Below are 18,879 nucleotides of genomic sequence, written 5' to 3'. Positions count from 1 at the left end.
GGCAGCGTCCACACTAGGCCGGAGAAATATGAAAATGCAGCTTTATTTCCACCGTTAACCTACTGTCCACACTAATCCGTCACGCAAACGGAGCTTTTCGAAAACGCTATTCAAACCGGAAGAATTTGAAAGGTCGGCTTTTCGTTTTCGTGTGGACGGAAAACATTTTGAAAATGGACCTTTTCGAAAACGATGCTATCACATTAATCATTTGTTTTTGCCTGCCCCAGTTTTCATCGATCAAACACAAATTCAAGATGACCAGTGATTGTAACGTATTTAAATTCCTTCGGCGTAGTGTGGACGGAAAACATTTGATGCGTTTTTTGAGTAAAACCTCCCTTTTGTGGCCTTCGGAACAAGCGGATTGCAGGCTACCTTTTTCAAACTCCTCCGGCGTAGTGTGGACATGGCTTTATTGACGGTAAAGTCTCTTCGCGTTGCTGATCTTTTGTTCCTTTTTCTTATTTTTAATGACAGAGCACTGTGGACAAGAATCGTTTCGTGATTTCGTATCCAAACAATCGTCGAAGGAGAAGCATTCAAAGTTCTTTGTTCAGTTCCTGGGCCAAGAGACATTCAGAACTTTAAAGGCTTTGGCTTCTGGCCAAGAGACACATAGTTATAAAGTTCAACAGTGAAACCGGCAAACAAGCGGGGAGAACAGTGTTTAAGAGCGGAGCAACAAACAGACAAACAAGCAGACCTTTGGGAATGCTATGCTGAGTATGCTATGCTCAGCGCTGTCAGGACTTGGAAGAAAAACATCTACGTTCACTTTTGTATTTAAGATGATATTTATGTTAAGTTGTATGTGTTATTCTACATTCCCACCAGGAATAATTTTCCTTTTTTATACGCTCAGCATTCGTCCACTTTGTCTCTTCCATTAATATTGAATTTTCACTGGCCGAGACAAAGGGTACTTTTTGGTAGTTTTCCCTTTTCTAGAAGGCAAAATCACTTGAAAATGATTGGCCGTCAGGTCGCTAGGCAACGGCAAAGAAACGGCTTTGCTATTGTTTTGCGCCATAGAAACTGTATCAAAGTCCGAGTACAGATGACAGCGCAGATGCAAATTAAAGTACAAACAAAAATACAAATATAAAATCAAAATAAAAACGAACCAGCCTCAACCATCTCAGATGCCTCAGCTTTGGGACATGCGGGGTCATTAATGTTAGAATAGTTCTCCCCTCACCATAAATGTCCGTTAACAGGGGGGACGATACGAAACGTGGACCCCCAGACCGGTCCCCCTTTCGGACGCCCAACTCGACTTCCCTTTCTCGTGATATATAAGGCAAAAGACACACATGAACATGTCTCTGCTTTAGCAAGAATAAAAACAACAGGAAACATGCACTGAATTTATTCTGATTTTCCCCTTGCCCCTTGGCGGAACCCAGCGACAGCCAGAAATACCTGTGCGTTCGTAGGCTTGTCAAGCTACACTAGTTATTTGCTCATGTTGCTGTATTCTCTCATTCTTTGTAATTATTGTTCTCCACGTTTTACGTATGTGATGCACCATGAATGGATGGGATAAGAGTCGGATGGGAAGATCAGAACAGTTATCGCCGTAACAGCGTACAATTTACATAGTGAGGGAAGGGCATGCAAAAGGGGTGGGGTCCACTAACTTCTTTAATAAAAGTTTTGTTCATTGTTGAACCATATCTTCATGGTAACAGTTCTCGGCGACAGAACAAGCCAGGAATGTGAATTCAAGGGGATCTGGACATTTGCTAAAGAAACATTCATCATCGGGTTTAATGTTGTATCTTTTAAGTTCCTTCTTGGTTACTAGTATCCTATGAAGTAGTTTAAAAGAGAACTGTCTTAATTCATTGTCTGCCGACATCTTTGAGATGTTCTTAAGTATGGTATTCCATTTGTTGTTGAAGGCGGACGGGTAATGTTTGATTGAACTGATGTTGGTTCTGTTTCCCATTTCGCTTGGAAGAGTGAGTAGTAATCCTTGCACCGCATTTTGGACAAACGAATGGCTTTTCCGTCGGCAAGCTGGTATACATCAGTTGCTTCTGCGATTGTTTCGATCTACAGGGTTTTTTTTTTTATAGTCATAGTTTTTAATTTAAGACTTTTGGGAATTGCAGAGAGAATTTGGCAATAATAGATGAAATTGACTTCAATGTTGTAGTTGGTCTTGAATTCTTTATAACATAGATATTTGCCAGTATTCTGAAGAAGATCTTTTACAAAATATACCCCACGCTCGCTCCAGGTTTTCCAATACAAAGATTTTCGTTTGATAGTGATATCTCTGTTGTTCCATATAATCAAGTCACCTTTTAAGCAGTCATCCCTATATTGGTCTCGTTATTCACTTAAGTAATCTAGAAGTTCTGAGTAAAAGGGGGAAATATTGTTGTCTAATTTTTTGTTATAGTTGCAGTTCAAGAGAAGCGGTAATCCTCCATATCTATTGAAGTAAGCATTTGGAATTGCTCTCCGAGTATTCACTTAGTAACCTGCCTTTCCAGTTTAATTGAAGTGCCTTAACAGTTGTTCTAACATTTGGAAAGTTTAGACTTCCTCAACAAGGTCTCTGATATACAGTGAAACCTCAATTTAGCGGACACCCTCTTCTAAGCGGACACTTACAGGCTGGTCCCGAAGTAAACGTGTTATGTTTCCCTTTATAACGAACTCCTATTCAGCGGACACCTCTATTAAGCGGACGCGGACACTAAAATAAGTTGTATTTGGCTAATTTCTATTGTTAAAAACCTCTATTAAGCGGACACCGGACTGAATTGACAATGTGGCATTGGATTACGCCCTTGAAATAGTCGATTAAATGTACCCGTATTATCGTTGCTGTATGGAAAGGGCATTATTACAAACAAATTAAAGTTGGTTATGAAAGGTGTCGAACTTGAACTCTGGATAGCTTCGTTAACAACCTGGAACTTTATTACAGTACAGAGGAAACGCTGAATGTTAATTGTTAACAAACATTGCGTAATTGTTATAAACCTTTATTAATCGGACACCCTCAATTAACCGGACACTTGGGAAGGTCCCGCGGGTGTCCGCTTAATCGGGGCTCACTGTAGTACGGTTCTTTTAGTTATGTCATTTTTGTTTCGCCGAAGAAAGCTGAAGAGCTTTTCTTGTACTCGTTTAATAACTTCCTCCGGAACACATAGCATTGAGGCTGTGTATACTATGTTAGAAATCCCTAGAACTTTTACCAATAAAGTTCGTCCCATGAGGGTGAGGTCCCGGGACAGCCAAACATTTAGTTTTGTTTCCATTTTTGAATTTTGATGAAGAAGTTTTGGTCGTTATTCCTATTACGATTGTACGAAATATAGATTCCCAGTGTTTAAGTTGGTTCATTAGTTCATGTCTATTGTCAAGGCTTTAGTTTTATTCTTCTCCTGCGATTCAATACAGATAGCTTTGGTCTTCTTTTTGTTCAATTCGAAATCTGAGATTTCACCACATTTGTTTGTATCATTATATTTTCACCAGCGACGGAGTCAGTTGTCGTAGTCGGAGTCGTAAGAGCGCTTATGACTCGAAAATTGGAGTCATAAGCTCGACGGAATCGGAATCGGGAGAATCAGAACGTTTCCATTTCTTCCGACTCCGTCGCTTATGATCCCGTGAAAACTAGATTGTCGGAGGCGGAAGAACCAATCAATCACAAGGCCCAGAATCGAGCATTTTGATTGGTTTATTCTTCCGCTTCTATTTCCGACACCGACAATCTAGTTTTCGCAAGATCATAGACGACGAAGTCCTAAACAGAATCGGTGTTCTGCTTCAGACTCCGTCGGTTTGATTTTCATTAGATCGTATCACTCTACACTCCCAAGAGAAAATGACACTTCTGATTATGACTCCGACTACGACTCCGTCGCCAGTGAAAACTACCCGTTAGTGATTCAGTATCCTTGCAGATAAGGGTCGTATCATCAGAAAATTGGCTTAGTTTGACTTTTGCATTATTTGGGAGCTTAATCCCCTTACTCTTGCTAATTAATCTGACGTATCTTTTGCGCCAGTAGTTCTGCAGATAGTATAAATAGAATAGGTCCCAAGGGACATCCTTGCCGGACACCTCGCGTAACCTCCATTTAGTGCTCCGCTTTCTGCATCGGAGTACATGACAGAGATCCAGTTCCTAAGGCTTGGACCGAGCTTTAGATATTTTAGCGTGTTATGAATGAATTGCCATTCTAACGTATCAAATGCTTTCTCGAAATCTGTAAGTAATTCCTGGAATTTGTTTGGTTCAGTATGTTCCATAACGTGATTGAGCAGTCTCACGTTTTGACCGATAAACCTTCCTTTGACGAATCCGTTCGGCTCTCAGTGTATTAATTTGGGTAATTTGAGTTCAATTCTTTTCGCAATTGCTACTGCCAGTATTTTATAGTCGACATTTAGAAGTGTAATTGGACGCCAATTTGTTAATTTGACCAGGTAGCTTCGGTCTTGTGGTATTAGTGAGATAATACCTCGTCTCTGAGAGATTGACATTTTTCCTTTGTCAAACGCTTCGTTACAGGAGTCAGTCTAGGAGGCGGTCAGCTATAGATCGATAGAACTCTTCAGTAGTGAAACCATCTCTCTTATTTTCAACAGAGTTCTTATTAGTTGAATTGGTGTAGCATGTCTAATTAACCCGTCAATGATGTTAAAACATTAGATTATCAAATTTATTTTTCAAGTTTCTATCAGCTTACGCCTGAAGAAGGACATACGTTTTCAAACTTGTAACTTGCGCTGGCTGCTAAAAACAGCTCATCAGTATTCAAGCGTGAAACCGACCATTTGCATGTCTAATAAATCTTGGACCAGCTGTCTTTCCATGGTCTTTCTATGCAATACTGAAAGATGTGAAAGGTGAATTGATCAACATGACAATGATCTTGCTCAACATAGTTCTCGTAGCTCAGTGGATAGAGCGCACGCCGGGTGTTCGGGAGGTCATGGTTACGATTTCCCTCGCACAAAGGAGACCAAAATTAATCATTGTTGCAGAGAATGATCATTCCCTTTGTTGTCTTTTGTTCTAGCGCTTCTATTTGAACTCTTGAGTAGTGAAACCATCTCTCTTATTTTCAAATCAACTTACCAGTTACTCCTAATGTTACTGCAAAAACAAAAGACATCAATTATTAGTCAGAAACGGAGCCAAGGGAGGGGTTGCGGGGTTGCAACACCTCCCCCTCCCCTTTGGGCAGCACTGCTTTGTTATTTGTTTGACTATTTATAAAAATAATAGAATAAAGTTCTTTGGTTTTTTATACGTAGTTGTTTCATGCCCACCAATTGTTTGGTTGTCAAATTGGGTAAAAGATAATGTACATTTCGGCACTGCATTACTCTTGGTTTTCTGGTTGAGAAATAAGGTCAACTCCAGATTTTATATCATGCCTTAGCTTCACAAACACTTGTCACTTATGTCAGGAATGCCGGAAATGGTGCTTTAGAGGGTAAAATCAGATAAAATTTTCTGAGGAGGCATCATCCGGAGCCCACCTAGAAGCTCACGTCGAATCGCGTCTGCGGGTCTCGATCGCCATCCGCACACACCTGTCAACCTACTTTTAATTAGCTAGAGTATGGCCGCCATCTTACGCGACTCCGTCGTCGCCGCTGCCGTGCTTACGTGCCCACGAGCAATACCGCTAGCCATGATAACCATGAGAAGATCAACTCATGGGTTTCCTTTTCTTTCCTATGACTATGGAGCTCCGCTATAACAACAGTTGAAAAGTTAACGTTACTTCCGGGGGCAAATATATAGGCTGATTTAGCAAGAGAACGGGAACAAACACCCAAATATGGTCAAATTAGAACAGAATCCAGATTATTCCGCGCGCCCTGCAGTCGTCATCTAACCATATTTGGGTATTTGTACTGCGCGCGCCGTCGTCAAGTGACGTTCCCGTTCTCTTGCTAAACAGCCTATTATCTTCGAGGGGGTGGGGCGCTACTATTGGAATTCTATGGTAGTTAACTGGAATGAAGCATCACAATTCTCACAAGGTTAGTGAACTAGTGGGAGCCTTTTGTGGCACAAAATTATTGTTGTTATATTATGCCAACACTGGGAACACACAATCTTGTTGAATAGGATGGGAGTGTATAAAGGAATGAAGAGAATGAAATAGTTTACCTGTCTCCAGTTGTCATCTCTGACGCGACCTTACAGGGAAAAACGCTACCCACATATCCTGCGTAACACTGTAGCGCCAAACTCGTAACTAGGCCTTTTCCCATTGTGCAAAATTTTTTATATCGTCAAGTGAGGCAACTCTTTTCCCAAACATTTTGAAAGCAATCCGAAAATTCACTATAATGTCTAAATTTCGTAGTTTCCACAAACAAAAAGAAGCCGACATATTTTTTTACAACTTGGCCGAATTTGTTTTCGAATACTTTTACGACAGTCGGAGAATTTTGCGTCTCTTGCAAAGTTTTTTCTCGAATCGCTTTTCGCAACATGATCTTACCGTCACCCAGGTACCATACACGTCATCCAGCACGCGCTCGCGGTCCCCAACATCTACACGTTTTTTGACACGACAAACCTTTAAAAAATCCTTCCCCAGCTCCCAATTGTTATCGCGGAATCTCTTTAAAACGCTTCGGGCATTAATTTGCGACATTTTGTTTCCGTGTAGAGATCGGGCGACTTCGGACGCGCAAGAAAAACCGCAAACCGGGAGAGGGGTTTGTAAAGATTTCTAACGTCAAAAAAGCCTGTGTGGGAAAGGGAGCAAACTAACTAATTATTCTAGACTACGACCTCTACTCTGCCATTAAAAACTAAACGCAAAGGTAACACACTCTAGTGTATCTAAAGAACGTTTTTACTTTAATAATTTTTAGCTGCTACTTTACACTTAGTTCAAGCTCGATGTTTCTTGAACGTAGCAATGCGAATACATGCGAGTTTTTCTTGTGCCCAATAGCAGGTAAAATTGCCAACAATACTTTACAGTGCGGCATAATCATAATCATTAAAATGAAGATCAATGGAAATAACTTACAAAGAACTGTATTTGTAGTTTCACTGGTTGCGTTTCAAACGGCACACCTACACGACATATTAATTACCCTAAAGCAAAGTCTACTCTAATATCTTTCAGTTTGGTGAGGTTTACTGAACTTCGCAAAAATGTTACAAATCACCTTCATCACGGGTCCTTATGGCGCCATGGGACGCATGAAGCCTTAAAAAGGCTACAAAAACAGGTAAAAACTTCGTCATTAGGGGAAGACATCGAAACACAAATAGGTGACCAAGAAGTTGACATTATTACACGTTCTTCAGCTGTGGGCATTTTTTATAGGCATCAATCACTGCATTTACTGCCAGATACTCGTAAAAGGTTTCTGGTATTACATAAAAGCACTCTTCATCAAACTTGTGCAACTAGAATTTTCGTTCATTATCGTCATATGAACTGGTCTCATTTTCCATTCGGTATCATCCTCAAACTTTCCGAGTTTAGGCTAGTTATTAAGAATCAGAATCTCCTCTAGTGATTTTTAAGTATTCACAAACTGTCGTTTGTTTTTCCGGTTATGTTGACTGGCCACCGATCACTGTGGCACTATAAGCCCGGAACTAAACTTTTTTATTTAAATTATAAAGTAGGTAAATATCATCTTCTCCTAACATTACAAGTTGAACGTTTTTTCAACAGCACCCCGTGAGACGCTGAAATCGAGATATCTTTACCTCGGTCAGCGGTATCTTTTTCTTAAGAGGGCAGAAGCTGATTAGGAACGGTATACCATTAAAGACAAAGCTATTTAATTTTCAACAAGCAAGGAGTTCTAGGACTACGACCATTGTCCCATCTGATCAACGTTTTATGACTATTTACAAGTGGAGTTTGAAAATATTTCACCAAAGATCAAATACAAGAGGACGTGAGGTATTCCATTCTCACCGAAGTCTGATCTAGCAAGTGTGTGATCTAGCAGTGTTGAAGCAGCTTACATGTACACCATAGACAAGTTTTTTCAAGGTGCACTTTGAGAAAAACTTGAACCGTGAACACTGTTTGACGAAAAGCGCAATGACTCTACATCCCTGGAATAAGCACGGTATGCTAAAGGTCTCTGTCAGTTTCACGTCCCGCCGCTAGCAGATCTCTTTCATTGTCGTCACGTCTTCTTGTTAAGCAGTGTTCATTATCGTGTGCGTACCATGACAACAGAACAACTAACAAGAACACTTATCACCAATCAGAAGTATGTGCGGCGTCTTCAAACACCTGAAAACAGAGAATTAAAACTCAGTTGCAATCATTTGCAGTGCATCTGTTAACATGACTATTAATTTTAGGGTATAACATGTTTGGAAATTTCACTTAAAAGACTGTTTAGAATTCAGCTCTAATTTTGTCTTCAGACCAGACCTCTGAAAAAAGAAAGTAGTTTTTGACGGCAGTATAGATTTCATTTGTAGATTGACTGAGTCTAAAGCCATGCTCAAATCTCTAACTTCATGAGCCGAAACTAATGCAAATGAGCAAAAACTATTGTTTTAAAATCTCGTTAGGATTAGGTTTGGCTCATGTCAAGTTCGACGTTTGGACTGAGTCTAAATATCATGATTTATGACATTTGACCGACTGCTGCGAGGTTTGTTTTCACAAACAGGCAAAGGTTGTCTGGAAGGCCAATCAGCCAGTCCTCTTCCAATGGGGCTTACATTATTAATTTTACGCGTTTTAAAATCTTCACATTTGTTGGAATTTTGGTCTGCAAAATGTAGTACTGCAACAGAAGGGTTTGCTTGATAGACAGATGTTTACCTCAAGTAGATTTCTAGGACCAACAACATTTTTAGGAACAAATCCGTCCTCATCAAAAAGCGGCCCTCGCCTTCTTTCCGATGGAGGTGTATACCTCTCATGTTCTGGACTGCTTGTATGAAAAGGTGGTGTAATTCTGGACAGAAAAACAAAATAATCATTAAAATATAAGACTACCTGAACCTATTTATAGGTGTAAAACGGTTTTTTTAAGGGGGTTGGGGTAAATCTACTCACCTCTCTTTCTCTGGATAGATTTGAGGAGATGTGTTCGATTGATCTGTCCGGCTACAAGGTGTTAGATGAACAGGTGAACTGCAGTAACCATCACTGAAAAACGAGAAAGGTGTAAAATCATAACTGAAATAAAACAGCTGAAAATCATTTGTAAACACTACACCATTACATGACATGAAATCCTTTTCATCAGTCATCTATGTGTAGCACTTATAATATTCAGCCGTAGGTTACTAATTCTGTACTAAAAAGGTTTTTTTTAGGATTGCAATGCAACTTTTGAAAGAAAAATCTGAAAGAACGAGAGAAATTCCCAATCGATCACTAAGAGACAAATGAGTCAGTGTTTGAACGCTTAATTGAAGATAGTAACGGAATGAGAGTTCACGAAATTTAAAAAACTGCAAAATAGAGTAAAACAAAGAAAATGAGAGGATCATCTTTAAAAAAATGTATGGTAGCATTAGAGTTTATGTGTTAAGTTACCAGCTCACAATCAAGACATTCAAACTGATACAGTTGATGAATAATTTACACATATACCCATGCCATGGAGGTCTTGGAATGGAATGCATCAGCATTTCTTCAAATGATATGCTGCAGTTGGGAGTGGCACTGCTCTCATATATGGAATTATTACAGGATTCTACAGGGAAAAAAATCATATTTCTCAAACTGAAAATAACAAATATTGAGCAATGTACTACATCTAAAAATATTCCTTGGATCTGAGGTACATGCGTGGGGGTCCAACGGCTGGTGTATGAGATTCCTTGGTTCAAGGCTATGTTGTGTTTTTTGTAGGGTTTCTTTTTGCCCAGGAGTATAGGAGACATTTTGCATTACAAAATACAAGTGTACCAGGAAATCCTTTCCCAGGGCAACCTGAAAAATATTGGGAGTACATGCAGAACATTAAAAAACGCTCCTGGGAGGGAGAGCTTCAGAGGATGAAGGGTGAAGGGTGATGGGTGAACCTTTGCAATTGTTGTTGTCATCCATGACACACAAGAAGCCAGACTGAGCCTTAACTTCCTAAGGGTTTCATACTGCCACAGGCTTCTCTAATCCCTAGGACTGGAGTACTGCAACATACTTCAACTGTGCAGCATATCAACAAGATTAGGGATACAATTAAATTTTACAAGTCACATTATGCCACAAGGATACTTTTAACTTATCACATCCATTTTCTGAAACATGACTCAAGCCTTCAATACTCAGAACTGAAGCCCAAGTTGCTTGCTCAAATTGTGAAACTCGTGGACTTAGTTGTAGCATAGTTAGTATACTAACTCTGGTTGTAGTTAAATTATGGTAGAAAAAAATTAATTTTCACCATCAGAAGAAAAGCTCAAGTCCTCATGGAACGATGTTTCTGGTTTTGTTAAGGTTTTGCTCCACATCCATGATTCTATAGAGAAAAGAAAAGTACTCACAAAAAGCCCCAAGGTTTACATATAGTTAAATGAAATTTAACATAGTTAACGACTAGGAGCTAGTCTGGTCAGTAGCGTTTTTATAGGCGGTTGTCAGTGTCTTGGCCGTCTGTGAGCGTTTGGTTAGCGTTTGGTGCGTTTTGTAGCATTTGATATAGTTCAATGAAATTTTACATAGTTTATGACCAGGAGCCAGTCTGGTCAGTAGCGTTTTTGTAGGCATTTGTTAGTCCCTTGGCCATCTGTTAGCATTTGTTTAGTGTTTGGTGCGTTTCTGTAGCGTTTGCAACAGTCATATGGTCGTGAGAGCCCTGGGGCTGACATTGTCCAGCGGTATATTTGGTTAGTACATGTGTTGTTGTCCCATGTGCTCGCAGTGTGTTCATCGCTCTGTTAGTGTGGTGTTGTGGATTGAATTATAGTTTAGCGGTTCTCGGCGTTCCCTCCCTATCCCCCCTTTCTTTTCAGCATTTTATGTTATTTATTTATTTATTTATTTATTTTCCACCAATGCTGTCTGGCTTGAGTGTGACGGGTGCCTTTAGGGGGCTTGGCGCGGGGGGCTCATGGCTTGGTTGTGGGTTGGGCAGGCCAGTCGGGTGTTCTAGCGCCTTGGGGATGTGACTGCGGTTGCAGCCCCCGAGCTTCGTAGGCACCTTCCCTCCACTAGCGACTTGGGCGTTAAATGTACTTTTCAATGAGAAAGGTTAGGTAACCTGTCTGAACTTTTTACGTTACTTTCCTGTTATAAACAGAAAGTCCTTACTTAATCAGTTGAGCTAATCCGGATATTCAACTGAAGCTGCAGCCTCTTTGCAAACTGTTATACCTCTGCACAATATGATCAAATTCAGTATTTTAACAAAATAGGTTGCTCATAATGGCAATGACACCTCTAGCCTGTGTTACAGTCCATGTATTGGTGGTGATCACATGCCCCTCGCACCAAAAATAAAATTCTGGATTGTTTGTCCCTGGCAAACTAGAAGTCAGACTAAGCTAAATGTAAATTTTTTTAAAACAAGGCTATCCAAAGCTTTATTTTATTATGCTTTGGACTATTTTTACAGAAGGAAGAGTAGGCCATGCTGTTGACAGAGCCATTACAATTAATTACTTGTGATGGAAAAAGGTTACTAAATAAATAGGGATCATACCTCCTAATGGACGGAAAGGCCACAGTATAATCATCCAAAGCCATAACAAAATAGTACATAGTGCTGAATACATTCTGAATATTGATTGTTTCTGACACAGAGAAAATACACACATGTAGCTCAGTTAAGATTCACAAATTTCTGAAAGTTTCAAACAGTTACAATGTAATTCAATAAGTCAATCTGAATCACTTGAAGCTATAAAACACTCACCATCCAGCCATACAAATACACTCTTTGCCTTCTCTTCCATGCCTAAAGGTACAATGATTTAGTTTTAGCTATTAATTGGTTTGAAAAATCTTGAGGTCTGAAAAACCCACCTGGATAAATTTCTCCTTACTTTTTCGTCCTGTAATCAGGACTGAAGTTTAGAAAGCCAGGACACAGAAAACAAGGAGTCCGCAATACACTGTTCAAAATGCTGTTTACCTGTCGAACTGCTGGTTCTGCCAATATCTCATCAACACTTGGTCTGACAATCATACAAACAAACTATTAACTAATTGTCCTACAGAATGAACTTGTCTTATCAATCTAGGGACATAAAATTGAAGGAACAACAGGTACATGTATTTTTTTTTTTTTTGAAAAAACAAAAACAAAAACAAAAACAAAAACAATCTGATGGACTTCAAAAGCAGGGGTTTCATTAAGGGCCTTGCAGCAGGAAAATTGACTGGCTGTGAGGATGATTTTGCCTGCCTGGTTTGACCATCTAGAGGAAAGTTTCTCTTATAAAGAAGTTCAGATCAAAAAGTTTTGCCCATGTGTAAAAACCAGTCACCCTACTGCTGAAAACGTTAATGAAAGCCCTGAAAAAGGTAGCCGAGAGACTCTTAGAAAGTGACACCTTTACAATATTTGACTCCGTCTTCTGTTACAAAAACATGATATCAATTCAATGTTGTGCAGGTGCTTTGGTCTCTGCAGTCTTAGACTTGAGATGGTAAAACAACTATTGTTTGGGGGGAAAAGGAGAAAGAAGTGTATGGGGCATTTTAAAATGGCATTTACACTAAGGTGTCTCATTACACTTTTGTTACCTTTTGTATACATTTGAATAAATGAAAATGCAAACCTCACAACCTGTGGTTTAAACTAATAATTTTTGTAGAATAGATTTCACCAATTAAAGTAAAAAAATAAAGCTTGCAGGAATTGAAGCAAAGTGGCATACCAGGCCAGTACTTTTCTCCACAGAACAGCACTAAAATACTGCAAAGAGAAACAACAAACCTTTGCTGTGGTAATGGGTCCATCATCCATGAAATTAGCCTTCTAAGTTCTGGGGATATGCCTACAGTGAAAAATATAGCAGAACAATTTAAGGCATGCATGTATATCAAATATGGGCCTCCGATTCCAACTGTTATACATAGAATCTGATTCTAATTCTGAATCTATGGAGCAAAAAGTTGTCTCAGCTATTTGCATGGATCTGTTTCCAAATGTATATCTGCATCTCTGATTGAGGTGGTCGACTAAAATTTAATACAGTAAAACTCCACCTTACGTCCACCCTACAGCCACCTCTTTATTACGGCCTCTTTATTCTGGCCCAAGCAAAAGCTCAGTCAGTCATTTTCTTATTCAAAGAACTCCTTTAATATGGCCACCTTGTTAATACGGCCACATTTTTGCAGTCTGTTGGTGACCGGATTATCGGGGTTCCACAGTACTCGTAAAAATATAGTGGAAAATTAGAATTATGTATGTACTTTTGTTGAGACACAGGCACAAACATTTTCAAATTAATAAATTTAAGTATCTCAATCTGACAAAATAAGAAATCACAAAAATATCAAAAGGCACAACTGCATCGAATTACAGGTGTGTCTTGTGCTAATGCAAACCTTGTGTGAACACATCAGGAAGCTGTCCATTCCTGAGTTGATGCCAAGTGTATCCACCTCTAGGTAAATCAAGATCACTAGCCAACTCTAACAGAGTTATCCCTAAGCTAAAGATAACAAAACATATACTTTAGCAAAGCATGTTTACTTGATGGTTTAAACATTAACAAACAAATGTAAAATATCATAAGAGAAACTGAACAATTCTAGATCAACTTATTTCCTGCTTTCTTTTTTAATAATATTATTAATAATTTTTAATAATTAGCACTGATGTGTAGAAAGCTAATATAAAAGACGCTCACTGCATGAACACACTAGCTTACATACCAACCTGTAAAATATTGCTAAACTTGATCTGACTTACTTTTGGCAAAGGAAATCAACCTACCTGAATATATCAGCACTCTTAGTAAATCGACCTTGCATTAACTCTGCTGCAAGATATTTAGGATCTCCTTCTAGAGCTTGCGTAGTATCACACTAACAAGAAAAAGAAAGCACTGTGAAAAAAATTGTGGCAGTAATCTCCATAACTCAGCGATACATAAAATTACTATTAGTTTCCAGGTTGATTTGTATTGTGCAAAACAAAAAGCATAATTACAAATAACACATTCCAGCCAGTGTCAAAAACACAGCCAGTTACCTTTTGGCTTCATTGACAAATAAGAACAATTTTGAGAACACCCTGAAAATGACTACATCGTATATAATTAATATATATATATATAAACCTTACATGTAGTAATTAAAAGTACTTACTTTTGACAATTCTAATACCAAACCAAAATCTCCTATTTTACACAACCCATCAAGACCAATAAAAATGTTTGCTGGTTTGATATCCATGTGAACCATATCATTATCATGAAGATGTTTCAAACCCTGGTAAAATAAAGCAGTAAACAATTAATGATGAATCATCAGTAGTCAGGGCTTAACATACATCGCTGTTGTTATTGTTTTTACAAACTAGCTCAGCAGCTGTATTGTTATCTGTTGTTCATTCATGCGCATAACAATACCATGTCTCTATGGACTTCCTAGATATATGTCATTAATATTTTGTGTCTGCGATTTTGATACATCTTGACCGATGCATGAGGTCTTTCTATGGAAAAAAGAAACATTTCCATAAGTCATAACCTTAGATGGTCACTACTTTCAAAGCTAAAAGGTATGACTTTGAACTAAACATGGTTGCCACAGGCATCACTTTTCAAAATTTCCTGACTTTTCCCTGATAAAAATAAGATTTCCCTGACAAAATAAACACATTAATGTCAGATCTAGTAATGGCTTCTGGCCTCAACTTACAGCTGTCCTTTCTATTCTTTCATTAAGAATGATAAGTTTTCAACAAATTTTCCTTCTTCATTAAGGAAAAATATTGTTCAGTTGAGATCACAGTGGCCCCAAATGTTTCTTCCAGCCATCAATGGTATTAAATCAGGCAGCCATGTTAAACTTTTTGAATTTTCCCTGACTTTTCTTCAAAAATATCAATTTTCCCCGACTCAAAATAAAATTCCATGTCTTTTCCCTGACCTTGAGGACTATTTTTTTCTCTGACCATTTCCTGACCTGTGGTAACCCTGCTAAAGCATTTCATCAATATGTACAATACTAACCAAAGACAAGTCAACAAGAAATTCCCACACCACAGATTCACTTGCTGAGTCATTTTTCTCCAAGTAATCTTTGAGGCTAGAAGACAAATGTATCATGATCATACATGTATCACTCTCGACTGACACTGGCAACATAATAATTAACAATCTGAAATACATGTAGCTTGATATAAATCAGTAAATATTTTTATGATAACTGCAGAAATTCTTGCGTGCTCATTGGCTAGTTTTCATTGTCAATATGCAGACAGACACATGAATTTATAATTTATGCGATGCGACAGCAAGCGAGAGCGGACAATTTGACAATTTGTCATTGTAAAAAACAAATTGACATCAGTTTTTCATGTGTCTGTCCTGTTATTGACAACAAATTTCATCATAACTTTGTCAAAGTAGTCTATGGATCCACTCGGCTATTGCCTTGTGGATCCACAGCTACTTTGACAATGTTATGACAAAATTAATGATCCATAACAGGACAGATGCATGAAAAACTGACATCAATTTGTTAAATACATTGTGTTCCACATACCTCATCTCACATAACTCTGTTTGGATGTAAAGATGTTGTCTGCAATGCAATATTTTTAAATATCAATGTTTTAAATCATTCAGACCAGTTAATAAATATCAAAAATGAACTATTTGACTAGCCTTTCTTCCCATGCCTTGATAAATCTAACACAGTTACAATGACACTTCAGTCGCTCGTGCTTGTTGACCTCTTCAAGTTTATATTTCCTGCAAAGGTTAATAATAAAAAATGGGATATTGAGGGAATATCGCACTTTAAACTCAACGATATTTTAGAAGTTTTGGTAAACATGAAACTTATTTTCACCTGTCAGCATCACCACGGAACTTGTCCCTGGACTTTTTAACTGCATATAGATATCCATCCTCCTTGCTCCTCACTTTAAAAACCTTGCAAAACAGGATCAATGTATGATGATATTGTAATATTTAGTACAAGTGGTTTTAATTTTAATTACAATTATTATTATTATTATTAATAAGGCACATTAATTGATGGTAATTAAGTCTAAATTTTTTTTTTTTTTTCAGTGTTGGCACATTACAGGTCGTCCAGGTAGCTATCCATTCTTTTAGACAGTAGCAGAGATTAAAAAAGTCATAATCTTTCACCAGAAATTTGTTGACCAAAAATGCTCTGACACCAATTACAGTATGAAAATTCATCAAATATCAAGAATCACCCTCTTCCTCCTCCTTCCCCTCTCTCCCACCCTCTCTCCCACCCTCTCTCCCACCCCCCTCCACCCCCCAAAAAAGAATCACCAAACATTGGTCATTGTAAGTGCAGAAATACACCTGCCCAACTATTAAGTTAAGAAAGTAATTTAGAATCATCAATCGTGGATATCCTTTTTGGCCTAAATTACAATGTTTACCTATAAGATACATTTGAATGAGGAAATTATGCAGTAAAATACCTCTCCAAATGAGCCTGCTCCAAGTCTGCTGATTACCTCAAAACACTGCATGATAAGCAAACCACAACAACCTCATAATACATATACCTACTAAGGAATTTGGTTAAAACACAAAACAGTGAGATGGTGAAGTGACGAATGGCTTTAGGATTGGCCTAAATAGCACTTGGGTTAGCCTATTAACACGACTGGCTTGACTGTGTTCAGCAGACCCCTGTATCCCACACTGACTCTAACAATTGGCACCTAAGTAAGATATGTCTACAAGACCTGAGGATGCCACAGCGGGGGTGAGAGGAAGGGGTGCCCTGTCTCACTACAGTGTAATGATGTACTTGTAAACAACTCTTGTTGAAATGACAACTGTGTGTTACAGTAAATTAACTTGAAGAGCTATCACAAGTATTGGACACTTGCTGGATTTCAGCTTAGGAGAGATTTTTATTACATGTGGGCAAGTATGCTGATACATCAAATCCCTTCTTAGGAATGCCTCTGTAATAGGGACAACTTGTTGTATTACAGAACCTTGGTCTGAAAGAGAGCAAAGCATGATTCATATAACGCTTTCCCTGGGCAAGGTCTCCATTATACAAGCAGGGGTTTGGACTGTATGCTCCCCCAAAGGTTGAAAGGTTCAAGAATCATGCTTATACAGATAATAATATAAGCTTAGTACTCTTTCTTAAAATCATAGTAAAACGTTGGAAAAAAACATTTGAGTTGTCATGTCAGAACATCGTATCTAGCTACCTGTTCAAAGTAGAGATCTCTTGATTTCTCATTGTAGTGAGGACTTTTAATTTCTAAATTACTATGTCAAGGATTTGTGTCAACATTTCGGATTCACTGTCATTATTCGTGAGTGTCCCTCTGAAAACCGGTGGATTCAAAGAGTAAAGCTACACTGGTTAGTGGTAAACTCGCTTTAAAGTTTATGCGCTTATTTAAACTAATCATTTAAACTGATCTACTCAGCTGAAAAATAACACAATTATCAAGACACCTATTAGATTTCCAAAAAAAGAAAAAGGTCTAAAGCGCTTAAAGTTTGTGTGGTTTGCATTCCGCAAACTTCACTCACAACACACCCACGCTTTTAAATTAAAGTCAGGTCGTTACGTTTCTTGTGTACAGTACATACACGATTCTCTTCTACTTAAAACACTTCTTTCAAAAGGATACTGCTCCCATTAGCTCGAAAACTGACTTGCAAAGCTCCAACCGAATTCCTTCTTGTATGTTTAAAGACTCTGCTTATAGGTGGCGCAGATTTCACAGGAGCTCGAGGAGGTAAACAATCTTCCTCGACCACCTTCCTTTCGCTGACTTTCCTCGGTTTTCGGTGACTAAATGTTGCCTCGCTGACGATATTAGGTATAGGTCGAGGGCTTTTGATACTCAACTCCATAGTATAAAGCGAATTTTAGTTGAAAAGAACTCCAATTTTGTCCGATAACGCCATACGTAGACATTCGTCAAGTGTCTTTTCATGCAAACAAAATGGCTGCTGCGCAGAAAACCGACAAAGTACAAAATTTGGCGCCAAACTTTAGTATGCACATAAATTAACATCACGTGATTAAATCCGTCCCCAGTCTCTCCTCATTTCAAATCCACCCGAACTTTCTTCCCAAACTTGGAATATCTAACCACATATTACGTTCGAAGGGATATGACTGCGGTCTGGAGAGAACAGATTCCAATACCGAAAAATAAGGGAAGGACGGTTTGCGTTAATTCCTTGGCGTGTTCATTCCAAATAGGAACTCACTCCAGGTACCTGCATCATACGGTACTCCAAACAGTCCTCCAAACAACGGTTCTCATTGATTCAACCAGCCGCTCTTTGGGAAAGGAACCTGCGGCGGAAATCTAACCGAACTGACTTACTTGTTCCTTGCTTGTGTCCAATGAGAAGGCTGGCATTTCCTTTGCCTTTACCGTCCTAGTCAGTTTGTCGCGACAAGCCTTCGAGTTCGCTTTGTGTCGCTTTTATATGCTGCCCATGGAACTAGTGCCGTTATGTAGTATCTGGTTTGTTTGACCTTTCCCTGATTCCCTAACTAACCCAGGAAAAATGAAACATTTTCCGATCAAACCGGGCCAACAGAGAGGAATGGCTCTTACCATTTTTAATGCCTTTCCCGAAATTCCTACATAAGTGAAATCTACTGAAGAGAAGCAGGCCAATGAACCGGTTTGTCAAAATGGAACGGCAAATTTCGGTCCGACCGGTCCGAGCGAGCAAAGTGGGCCACCTTCAGAGGTGGTCCCGAA

The 18,879-nt window shown here is 38.8% G+C and overlaps 2 protein-coding genes across 2 annotated transcripts in view; one reads left to right on the top strand and one right to left on the bottom strand.

The window, feature by feature from the left end:
- Positions 1–1,365, top strand: part of LOC110059064 (uncharacterized) — a 53,679-nt gene extending 52,314 nt beyond the window's left edge. Inside the window, exon 77 of the mRNA XM_089278530.1 lies at positions 481–1,365. Coding sequence (XP_089134656.1) covers positions 481–591 — 111 coding nt within the window. The 3' untranslated portion in view covers positions 592–1,365. The remainder of the gene's footprint in view (positions 1–480) is intronic.
- Positions 1,366–6,842: 5,477 nt separating this feature from the next.
- Positions 6,843–18,149, bottom strand: LOC110059070 (membrane-associated tyrosine- and threonine-specific cdc2-inhibitory kinase-like). The gene is made up of 19 exons (XM_020765750.2): positions 17,785–18,149; positions 17,353–17,405; positions 16,600–16,644; positions 15,987–16,069; positions 15,800–15,886; positions 15,678–15,716; positions 15,143–15,218; positions 14,274–14,396; positions 13,900–13,991; positions 13,509–13,615; positions 12,892–12,952; positions 12,085–12,127; positions 11,866–11,907; positions 11,653–11,743; positions 10,396–10,470; positions 9,600–9,702; positions 9,057–9,149; positions 8,820–8,955; positions 6,843–8,276 (listed from the first exon to the last, which is right to left on the bottom strand). Exons 1-19 carry the CDS (start codon positions 18,008–18,010, stop codon positions 8,241–8,243), a joined length of 1,611 nt encoding a protein of 536 aa, XP_020621409.2. The 5' UTR covers positions 18,011–18,149; the 3' UTR covers positions 6,843–8,240.
- Between the last annotated feature and the right edge of the window lie 730 nt (positions 18,150–18,879).

Source organism: Orbicella faveolata, unplaced genomic scaffold, assembly GCF_042242905.1.
Source record: "Orbicella faveolata isolate gen_17 unplaced genomic scaffold, um_ofav_v1 contig_46, whole genome shotgun sequence".
Taxonomy (NCBI): Eukaryota; Metazoa; Cnidaria; class Anthozoa; order Scleractinia; family Merulinidae; genus Orbicella; species Orbicella faveolata.
The sequence above is the reverse complement of the archived record's forward strand: the minus strand, read 5'-3'. Positions and strand labels throughout refer to the sequence as shown.

What these genes read in the sequence shown, in the direction of transcription:
- LOC110059070 (XM_020765750.2), bottom strand. Translation starts at nt 18,010, where the DNA reads ATGGAGTTGAGTATCAAAAGCCCTCGACCTATACCTAATATCGTCAGC. An exon ending in ATCTATCCAGAGAAAGAGAG is followed by an intron (nt 8,956 to 9,056) that starts GTGAGTAGATTT and finishes TTTTCTGTCCAG; the next exon opens with AATTACACCACCTTTTCATA. An exon ending in GTCCTAGAAATCTACTTGAG is followed by an intron (nt 8,277 to 8,819) that starts GTAAACATCTGT and finishes CTCTGTTTTCAG; the next exon opens with GTGTTTGAAGACGCCGCACA.